Source organism: Cannabis sativa, chromosome 3, assembly GCF_029168945.1.
Source record: "Cannabis sativa cultivar Pink pepper isolate KNU-18-1 chromosome 3, ASM2916894v1, whole genome shotgun sequence".
Lineage (NCBI taxonomy): Eukaryota > Viridiplantae > Streptophyta > Magnoliopsida > Rosales > Cannabaceae > Cannabis > Cannabis sativa.
In genome coordinates, this window is record NC_083603.1 from 18,840,223 (window position 1) to 18,851,999 (window position 11,777).

At 34.4% G+C, this 11,777-nt stretch overlaps 1 protein-coding gene across 1 annotated transcript; it reads right to left on the reverse strand.

The window, feature by feature from the left end:
• Positions 1–1,573: 1,573 nt before the first annotated feature.
• LOC115711547 (uncharacterized) lies at positions 1,574–5,951 on the reverse strand. Its single transcript, XM_061111730.1, has 5 exons — positions 4,545–5,951; positions 4,398–4,451; positions 2,947–3,087; positions 2,417–2,802; positions 1,574–2,334 (listed from the first exon to the last, which is right to left on the reverse strand). Exons 4-5 carry the CDS (start codon positions 2,783–2,785, stop codon positions 2,041–2,043), a joined length of 663 nt encoding a protein of 220 aa, XP_060967713.1. The 5' UTR covers positions 2,786–2,802; positions 2,947–3,087; positions 4,398–4,451; positions 4,545–5,951; the 3' UTR covers positions 1,574–2,040.
• Positions 5,952–11,777: the final 5,826 nt, after the last annotated feature.

The following is an 11,777-nucleotide window of genomic DNA, read 5'->3' on the forward strand; positions in this document are numbered from 1 at the left end:
TAAACTTACCGTAATATCTATTCAAGTCAATATTGCCTAGTTAATCCTAGATCAAATGATCTTAATCTTGTTATGATTAGGCTCAATCTCAAGAGGCTAGTCGTGTTCTTTGATTTGTTAGTTAAGCCTACTTTTGGGTCAGGGTGATACGTACATTTTGGGAACACGGTAGTGCAATTGAGTGGGAGCGTTAACATAAACATGGAATCTATAGCTTCTATCTAGCGAATAGTAAGTAAAGGATGATCTCCTTCGAGCTTGACCAAACGAAAATAAATGGTGGAGTACTCATTTCAAATAAGCTGAAATATCATTTATACGGGGTTAAGTGTTTTAATGATAAAATACATTGTAGGGTGTAACAGTAATCTAATCCCTTTACAGTGTAGATCATTCATATAGAGGATCATTGATAAAATTAGGATTATAACAATGGATAACTAATGATGTGTCTATATGGTGGAACATATAGAGCATTCTATATACTGAGAGTGCAATTCTAAGTTCTATGCGTGGATTCAACGAAGAATTAATAAGTCAGTGAATTTAGGTTATAAATTCTTGGTCTGCTTATTGGAAGCTCGGTTATATAGACCCATGGTCCCCCCACTAGTTGAGATAATATTGCTTGTAAGACTCATATAATTTGTTTTGATTAATCAATTATAATTCTCAAATTAGACTATGTCTATTTGTGAATTTTTCACTAAGTAAGGGCGAAATTGTAAAGAAAGAGTTTTAGGGGCATATTTGTTAATTATGATACTTTGTATGGTTCAATTAATAAATATGATAAATGACAATATTATTTAATAATTATTTATAGTTATTAAATAGTTAGAATTGGCATTTAGATGGTTGAATTTGAAAATTGGCGTTTTTGAGAAAATAGAAATAAAATTTGTGAAAACTGCAAAATCCAAGTAAGGCCCATTACACACCATGGCCGGCCACTTGGGATGGTTTTTCAAAATGATATTTTTATTATTTTAATGCCAAATAATTCAAACCTAACGCTAGTGGAATGCTATAAATAGATAGTGAAGGCTTCAGGAAAATCACACTTCTCATTCAGAAAAACCTGAGCCTTCTCTCTCTATACTTGGCCGCCCAGTCTCTCTCTCTCTCTCTTCTTCCTTAAGATTTTGAAATACTTAGTGATTAGAGTAGTGCCCACACACAGCAAGTGATACCTCAATCATAGTGAGGAAGATCGTGAAGAAAGATATTTAACAAGAAGGAGTTTCAGCACTAAAGAAGGAGAGAAAGAGATCCAGGTTCAGATATTGATAATGCTCTGCTACAGAAAGGAATCAAGGGCTAGATATCTGAACGGAAGGAGTCACTATATTCCGCTGCGCCCAATGTAAGGTTTCCTAAACTTTATATGTGTTTATTTCATAATCGTTTTAGAAGTTCATATTTAGGGTGTTAATTAACATACTTGTGAGTAGATCTAAGATCCTGGTAAAATAATTTCCAACATATATACATGGACGAATGCTAAATTTACATCAACCGAATAACATAAAACATCAGCAAAATGAAAAATGAAGAATATTGATACCAAATAAAGATAATAAGTCATACCACCGCAAAGGCAATGTTCATACATCAAAGCGTCATAAAATTCAAAAGGGACATCGCTAAGAGGATGTTCGCACATCAAAAGGATCGTTAAGCATACATACTCAATGCCACAATGGCAATGTTCATGCTTTAAACAAAAGAGACTTAAAGTTTAAATCAATTGTCACTTGTAAACAAAAGGGAGAAACTTAAAAGACCCACTATGGAGCAATGGTACCATCTTCAGCAATGGAGAACATCACATCGTCAATGCCACTCCCGCCAGGGACAGAGGTATGAGCATCGACACCCATACCAGGGACAGAGGTATGGGCATCGATGCCCACACCAGTACAGAGATATGATCGTCAACATCCATCTCATTCTCTTGCTTAAGAGTCAAATATTCTTCATGAAGTGCAATAGCACCATCGACATCCCATCCACGATGGAGCCCTTTCTTATACTGTATCATCGACTCCCCCTTGTCTTGATGGCAGTCTTGAGCGAAATATCATCAACCTCATGGTACAATGCGACATACTTAGCCTCCACCTCCTTGACTTTTGCACGCACACGCTCCAACTCAGTATTCAACGAGGAATAATTCTGTTTGAGCTTGTCATATGATGATTTGGTAGTCTCTCCTTCTAGTTTCAAGTTCTCCACTTCCTTGCTAAGTCTAGAATGCTCCTTGTTTAAAGCTCTGTTCTTTTGATCAAGCAAAATTGTGTCACGCCTTAAGTAGAGGACTGCTTGAATAGCCTACAAAAAGCAAGTTGAATTATCATGAGTAACACATAAAAATAACTACATATGTGTACATACAAGTTCTTTCCAAACTTACTTGGTAAATCGTAGAAACGCCGTAATTCGCTCGCCCCGCAAGTCCGATGCCTCTCAAACGCTCTTCACCTCTTGGATCGAGAAGAGACTCAACATGACCTTCGATAGAAGCAAGGTCAGAGTAGGCCGAAATAATAGAAGAGATGGACAGGTTGATCATACTCTCCTCAATAGACAACTCGTTGTCACCCCTCAGTGGAGAAGCCGCAACCACACCATCAGCTAGCAACTGAGAGCTACCGGCTTCATGTTCCTTAGCAGGAACTCGAGATTTCATAACATGACTTGTGGTCTTCTTAGACCTCTTTCCAAGTAAATTAGTCTTACCCCTACCAACAGCATCATCCGCTCCACAAACCTTGAAAGTCATCCTCTTATAGTAACGGTCTGCAAGAAAACGTTCTTCTTCCGTTAAATGACGAATCAAAGAGAAGGGACCACTAACCTTCTCTAAAACTCGGGTCAACAAAAGGATGGGGGCGCGCTTGACAACGTTGAGTGAAAAAATACTACCTTCTTGACGTTGCGTACCTCACCACAAATTTCCGACACAAGATTTATTTAAAACAAGAAGCTTGTTATGGGCTCTTTGATCGGAAGGAATAGAGAGCAAGTCGTTGACTCGAGCTTCAGACCAACACCCCCTGCGAGGACATCGAGTGAGCCCCTTACCTACAATGACAAAGAGGAATAGTTAGTATTGATAGACAAATCAAGTATCAAATAAAAAACGACAAAGAAATCAACACTCCTCACTCACTTAAGGTTCTCCATGAAGTAGGAACCACATAATCACTCGTTCCAAACAGGTCACCTTTGACAAAACAATATTTCTTCCTCCAACCCCTCTTGTTGCTAGCAACCAACTATGTTACCCAAGCTTTTTTGTTTTCTCTTAGAGTGAATATATATTGACCTTTATCTATATCGTGTTGTTTAAGATAATAACTTGACTTGAAATTTACAAGGTCAACTCTCTTTCCCTTCACTCTAACTATGACTTCTATACCCAATAATAACCTCCAAGCATTTGGCATGAGTTGGCTAGGCGCTACCCCATAATAGTCCAACATTTCTTGTACAAATGAAGGGAAAAGGAATCGAAAGCCAATCCTAAAAGGAAATTCATACATACAAACCCAGTCGCCACTATCCCAAGCGATAGTTGGAAGTCGCATTTGTATAGAAGAATGAATCTCATATTGATGTCGCATGTGTAGGATATCACCCTTAGTCATACTAGACCTCGGGTTGTCCTTCAAAAAGTGAAGGGACCGCCCGACATACTCATTCTTGTCACCCTCATAATCATGTACCATCATCACATACTCAAAAGCTCGAGGCTCTTCATCAATCTTACATACACTCTCATCAAAAATTTCCCCCTCATCATCACTGTCAACCAAAGTGACTTGAGGTAATGGTTGAGCATTAGGGATATCTTCATCACTACCCAACATTGAGTGAGCACCTCCTTCTGTAGAAGAAGGGACCCCAATTATTAATGATGAAGTCACACTTTCCCAAGATCCCATCTCACCACTCAACAAGAGTATGGTCACAAACACTAGACAAATATTAGCTATTTATAAAAACTCAAAATATATATATGCTATGATATCCAACGATCATACTACGCATTATATAAAAACATTACATCCATACTACATATCATGCTTGCATTAAAATTTTAGTGGACATATTATGCATCAAGCTCATACGAAATCGTACGGTCATACCATACCCACCGTGGTTATAAAAAAATTCTTGTTGCTTGTATACAAAATTTCTATAGTCATACTATGCCTACCATGGACAAGTTCGAACACAAAAATACAACTATTTGTTACAAATTTAAATCAAAACATACAAACATTACACAACTATCTTTTGGACAATACATTGTTCTAAAAATATCAAAATATCAAGAACGCCAAGAACACAATAACATTTTAAACAAAAAAAATGTTGGAAGCACTTACCAACAAGGAGAAGACTTCCTAGCCGTTCACCACCCAAAGCTCTCAACAATACCTCTTGAAAATGAGAAGAAAAAATAGTTAGCTGAAAATGGTGTATCTATGTTCTCTTATAAATAAGATATCAAGTGGTTCCAAGAAAGGAAATACCCAAAATTATTTATCTAGCTTACAACAATCAGCCCTTTGGCATTGAGAAAATAGGATTCTCTTCTTTGCTCTTAAGGTCTTCCAAATGTCAAAGTCTTATATATTGCCAACAAAAAAAAAATAAAATAAAACAAAGCTATTTACCCACTAAAATAGACACTCACGCCTATATACACACACTTGGATAGCTTATTTTGCTAATAGCTCATCCTACAAGGGACAAGACCCTAAACTTCTTAAAGAAGTAAAACATATTTATTATATACAATACATGTCAAAAGCCCACGTGAAGGTAAAGGAAGGAGATTGTAAAGAATCAAATGGTGTAGTCAAATCAAATGTCAAATGTACTAAAATAACATTAATAATTTTATCTATTCCTTATTATGACAATCAATTGTCACTCATCTCAAGTCGAATCCATAGAAAAGTTGTTCTCATTTTAAGGTAACACTAGTACTAGAAGCTCAAACTACACAAAGGATAAAAGCTAGAAGAGATATTCAATTATCATCTAATATTATGTATACATGTAGTGTAACACTTACAAAAGTTTTTTAGTCTCTCAAAGTGGCGCTCATCCTAATGAAGTATACATATTAGAATTTTACACTGAATAAGATGAGGCGCCAACAAATCAAAGATATACAAGATACTTGTCTTGAAAATCACTGATGCAATAAGCCCTCATCAAGACAAAATTACTTATAGATATATTCAGTCTAACTACTTCAACTTATGCCGCCCAAATCATTTTCAATCTAAAATCACGCTACAGGCACTCTGAGTCAATCATGCACACCTACGAGTAATGCTCTTTAACTTGAGTATAACTCAACTTAAAGAGCAAGGGACAAATTGTAGTGGCCAAAAATTGCTCTAAGCCCAACGAAAAGGCCCAACGATCGAAGTACTTACAAAGCCCACTTATAAGTCAGAAATAAGGAATCCATAAGCCCAATGGCTCACATGGGCCACACCCAATCCATGTCTTTTGGGTCATACCCATATTCGAATGTCCAACCCACAATAAAGCTTGATCTTAAAGTGTAATGTTAGGGTTGACGCATGGAGGAAGAAGAACGTTAAGTTTCCCAACTAACCCACGAAAATAGCAATCTTCCCTAGCATAGCGGAGCAAGAATATCAACCCTCTAAGTGATACGCTAAGGGGAGGGCGCTCATCCAGGAACGAACCTAAAAGATGACGCTCATCCCTGTAGAAGTGGGGAAAGACCGTTTCTCTAGGGACGGACCAGGTTTCAAGAGGTAACCATTTTCTTAAGATAATAAATAGGCCCACACTAGGACTGGGTGAGGGCATCGAAAGATATACGAATATTCACTCTCTCTCTCTCTCTCTATAGTTTTACGACTAAACTTATCATTTCTCTACGATCTGACATACTTTTTCTCATTCCGGTGAGCAAGGTTTGACTGTCGATCATCATATAACCATAGACAAAGGAAGCATTTATTTACATTTCTTATTTTCTTTTCTACTTCGCACTATAAATTTACTGACTTGACCGTCGGAGTGCCTTCGGTCGGAACCACCCCGGTGTCCCAAGGTTTCACGGTCATCCTTTTGTCTTTGTTCCGCAGGTTGTCGATGCCCACTAATGCTCATTCCGATCATTGTAGATTTTAGCGTCTACAATTTTAAGTATTTAAAAATTTAGAAAATAAGAAAAATAATTATAAATATTTAAAAATTTAGAAAATAAAAAAATTATTTTAAAAAATCAATTTTTTACTTTTATTTTTTTTCTCTTCTTCATCTTCTGAAAACTCTAATCTCTCTCTCAGCTCTCCCTCTCCTTCTCTGTCAATCGCACGCGGCTCCAACCCCAGCCACCATCGTAGAGATCGACGACCCCCCCAATACCCTAAGAAAATCCACATGCACTAAAAACCTAATCTCGAATTCCCTTTCCACTCGTGAGCTCCCTCCTTTAATCCTGATCTCTCTTTCTTGTTGCTCTCGACTCAACGTCGTTGAGCCACCTTTGGGGATGGTGGACCAAAATGGAAGCCATAAATGGATCACCATCTTCCCAAGCCCCAAGCCCGAGGTTCCTGAGCTCTCTCTCTCTCTCTCTCTCTCTCTCTCTCTCTCTCTCTCTCTCTATTTGTCCCTTCCCCTCCCTCTCTCTCTTGTTTTCCTTTCTCCATGTGCGAGCCACGTCGAGGCTGTTTGTTGGCCTTTCGCCAACACCAAGAGAGAGGAACAAAGAGATAGGGGGAGGCAGTTAGGATGGATGAGATAACTAGGTTTTTTTTTCCTTTCTGTTCAGAAGAAGAAAAGAAAAAGAAAAAAGAAAAAAAAATAAAAATAAAAAAAAAGGAAAAGAAAAAAAATATTATTGTATAATTATTTTACTAAGATATGTATTTGAGTATATTTGAGTATGCCTTAATTGTTCTTAAAATAAGTGTGTGACTATATATTTGAGCATTTTTATCATTTTTTCTCATGTTTTTATATATATTGTTTTTAAATTTTGTGATATTGTTATCATTTCAATTTTAAAATACATAACATATCTATTTCTAAAAATTAATTTTTTTAATATTTTTTTTTATCATTTTTCTTATTTTTATTTTTGTAAGTTTAGTTTAAATTATTTTAATGGTTAAAATTATTAGAGATAACAATTGAACTTTTTTTTACCCAAAAAATACTTTTCGCAGTTTTACATTATAAATTAAAAATAAAATATAGAATTTAAAAAATTTATGTGACATCCCATATGAGTTTTAATTGATATTCTTCCATCTATTTTTCTAATTGTTAATTAATAAAGTAAAATAATCAATATCAACCTCATATATAATTGAAAGCTCAAACAAAGGTGAGGTAGCATACTATAAATTTTTTATTATAGTGTATATTTTTTCTCATTTTTTTACACTTTTAGTAGTATAAGAGTTATTTGGAAAAATCTCACATAGTTTAGAAATCATTGTGGGTGATATATATTTAGGTTGTGTGACTATTCAATGGTTACATTTTTTTTACCTATAATAGAAGGTTACCAGTAGGTAAAAATTCAATTTTTAGAATTAATTAATTATAATTAACTATTTTTAAGCAATTAAATAAATATTTAAGAAGATCTTTTTTAGCAATTAAAATTTATAAATAATTTTTTTTATTTATATATAAATCCCTTAGCTTAATTATTTTAACAATTAAGCTATTTAATTATAATATTTACAATTTTTTTTTTACAAAAATTAAAATTATTTTTATATAAATTAAAATTTTGTCTTTATAATGAAGTTTTTTACAAGAACACACCCTGCTTCTTTTTTTGCAGGATGTGTCCTTATAAATTAAAAAACATGATGATATTATATTGACACTTAATTAAAACCGAATTAATCTTTAAAGTCTTGATTTTTATTTTTAATTATAAATTCTAATTAACTAAAGTCTTACTCGCAATTATCCTCTTTCATTCACTCTCCACCACACTTACATCAAAAATGATTGACAACGAAAACATAGAACCTATAGCAAATTTGTCTGAAGATGAAGATAATTTTTTTCATTTCTTGAGTTTTGTGAAAAAGAAATGTGAAGAAGATGTTGTTGGAATTTATTTTACCAGGATCTAGATTTACTAACATGTATGTTATTTAACATCCTTAATATGAATAAAAAAACAATGAAAATAAACACATATAAAGTTTAAGAAACCTTACAGTGGGTGCATCAGAATTAAATGACTCATTTCGCTCAGATCTCTAACCCTTGTATCCTTTCTGTAGCAGAGTATCACCAAGATCTAAGCCCGATTCTCCTTCTTGTTGATTGGATTCTTCACAGTCTTACATAATATGATTGAGGACCAACTTGATATGTGTGGGTACTTACTCTATCACTCAAGGTATGAAAATATGAAGAGAAGAAGAAGAGAATGTGGTTCGAAATTAATAGAAAAGAAGGCTCAGAAAAATTTGACTAAAGGTGAATTTTTTATCCTCTTTTGGTGTGAGCCATCACTATCTATTTATAGGTAACCACCTAGGTTTAGGTTAAGATTTATTAGGCGTTAAAATAACGAAGAAATTAAATGGAAATTCCTTTCCCTAGTGGCCGGCCATAGGAAGTTTGGGCCCCACTTGGAATTTTTCCATTTGATCACAATCTTTCCTTATTTTTTCAAAAATGCTGTTTTTCAAATTCTAACCACTTAAATGCCAAAACTATTTATTTAATAATTAAAATAACTATCAAATAATATTATCATTTAATATATTTATTAATTAGACTTAATAAAGTCTCTTAATTAATAAATAAGACCTAAGATCTCTTATCTTCACATTTAAGCCCTTGCTTAGTGAAAAAATTCATAAACTAGACATAGTCTAATTTTAGAATTATAATTGATTAACTAAAATCAATTAACTGAGTCTTATAGTTTGTCTCAACTAGTATGGGGACCATGGGCCTATATAACTGAGCTTCCAATAAGCAGACCTAGAATTTACCAAGTATATCCACTAACTTATTAATTCCTCATTGCATCCACCATAGAACTTGGAATTGCACTCTTAGTTACATAGAACGCTCTATATGTTCCACGTATAGATATGCTATTAATTATCCATTGTGATAATCCCAATAATCAATGATCCTCTATAGATGATCTACATTGCATAGGGATGATTACCGTTACACCCTTTCAATGTATTTTATCCTTAAAACACTTGACCACCTATAAATGATATTATAGTGAACTGATATAGTCACTAAAATGACCGTTCTATCATTTATCTCTATTTAGCAAGCTCGGAGGAAATCATCGTTTCACTTCTAAATACCTATAGAAGCTATAGATTCCATATCTATGATTAGCGCTCCCACTCAATTGTACTATTGTGTTCCCAAAATGTACGTATCACCCTGACCAAAAAGTAGGTTTAACTAACAAATCAAAGAACACGAATAACACTCTTGAGATCGAACCTAACCATGTCAAGATTAAGATCATTTGATCTAGGATCAACTAGGTGATATTGAATTGAATAGATATTACGTTAAATTTATCATATCTAATCTAAGTTCAATATCGGTCTCTTCTAATGTATACTCCATACATCCGATACTGGTAAACTTTTCCAATGCCCTAGAAAAGACATAACACTTATCCAAGGTGTAAGTATACCTATCGCTGATTATCATGCCAGTCTAAATCCAGTGAATTGACAAATCAGGGAATTAAACTTTTGAACATATAATCATGATTATATTTCACTGTGTTGACAACACTATAATCATGAACAAATAGATATGTTCTGGACTTAATAAAATTTATACATTAAATATAAACATGAAATAAATCATGTGAACCATGCAACATAAAATGTGATTTTTGATCTTTATTAATTAGTAAATCTGATTATATTGAAATGAGTTTTATTTAGGGCATAAAACCCAACAGATGTCTCTGACATGAGTAACAGTGGAATTGAGCATGACGCTGAAGAAGTTAGCCATGAATGTATTGATCCTGATGTAGCTGTTTGGAGTGATCTTTTAAATTTTTTGCAGATTGATAAAAATTTAGAAGACTATATAAGTCCACCCACACCTGTAGATTAGGATGTGTTAGACAAATTTCTCTCCTCTTATGGACAACTTTAGCAACCAATTATTTTAGCATTGCATTTAGGAGACAAACCTTTTGGGTAGCTGGGACAAGGAATATTGGAACTTTAACATTTTTCCCCTGTACATAATGAAATACCATTCAGCCTTGAGCCCGAATCTTTAATCAAAATTACATTGAAAGGCACTCATCAATGGAAACTAGTTCTAGAAAGAAAGTGCTAGCAGTAGCAATAACATTTAAAATTGATTCTCATTCCTATGGCACATTATCTTGCAATCATAAACTGTACCCAAGCTGGATCGATAAAAAAAACATACTTTTCAAGCACAAATAGTTGATGATGAAACAGATCTAAACAAGAATAAGATAACAAATATAGTTAGATTCTAGATAAAGTACAATATTGACAATACAACATATATAGTATAATATTATGGCAACATTACAACAATGTGTAAACAACATTTTTTAGAACAACCAAAAAACAACAAGTCTATTTTCTTGTAAAAAAAATCCATTAAAAAATATAAATTCGTAAAATAGTAGTTTTTTTTTTATAATTATTTTTGGGTATTTACAAAATAATTTCTTTAATCATATCTAATTAATAATTTAATTCGAAATTAAAAAAGAACGACTTTGGAAGATATTGATGGGGCCCATGTGAGGAGTGATGTGGCAACGGGTCTAGAGGTAAATGGTTCAAAGAACTTGAGTTTGGGGGGTACTGGTGTCCATGCCCACCAATCATTATGAACATTATATCTTGGAATTGCCATGGGCTTAAGAACCCATGGACTTTACAATTCATTAAGGATATTGTGATCCAAAAGAAGCCTAGTATTGTGTTTCTCTGTGAGACTCTATCCAATCTTTCTCAGATAGAGAGAGTGCGTGTGACATTGGGATTTGATGGCATGATAGTCGTAGATGTCAATGGTAGGAGTGGAGGTATTGTGCTGTTATGGAAAATTGAGGATGAAGTGTCTTTGCTTGGATTTTCTAATGCTTATATAGATGTGAGAGTTGCTTTTGAAGGTGTGCAGGAATGGCGTTTCACTGGTGTGTATGGGGAACCGAATAGGAGTAGGCGTGCTTCTACTTGGAATCTGTTACATACTCTTGCTAATCGTTCTAATCTACCATGGTGTGTGATGGGTGATCTTAACAATGTTTTATCTCATGATGACAAAAGGGGCGGTAATAGGTACCCTGATTTTTTAATCTAAGGTTTTCAACAGTCTTTGGTTGATAGTGGACTTCAAGACATGGAGTTATGTGGTTATCTGTTTACTTGGGAGCGTGGGAGGGGTACTAATCATTGGATCGAAGTGTGTTTGGATAGGGGGCTAGCTGATCTTACTTGGTTAAACATGTTCACTTCTGCTAAGCTCCATAATTTTGAAATTTCAACTTCAGACCATACTCCGATTCTTATGGTCATGGTTCCTACTGCTGACCACAATTTTGTGAAGCGGTTACGGTTTGAAAATGCATGGTTGAGGGAACCTCTTTGTTATCACATTGTTAAAGATAGTTGGGAGATTTGTGGGGCTGATGACGTGATGTATAAAATTCAGTTTTGTGGGGAAAAGCTAGCCGATTGGAT

What these genes read in the sequence shown, in the direction of transcription:
- LOC115711547 (XM_061111730.1), bottom strand. Translation starts at nt 2,785, where the DNA reads ATGACTTTCAAGGTTTGTGGAGCGGATGATGCTGTTGGTAGGGGTAAG. An exon ending in GCGTTTCTACGATTTACCAA is followed by an intron (nt 2,335 to 2,416) that starts GTAAGTTTGGAA and finishes TGCTTTTTGTAG; the next exon opens with GCTATTCAAGCAGTCCTCTA.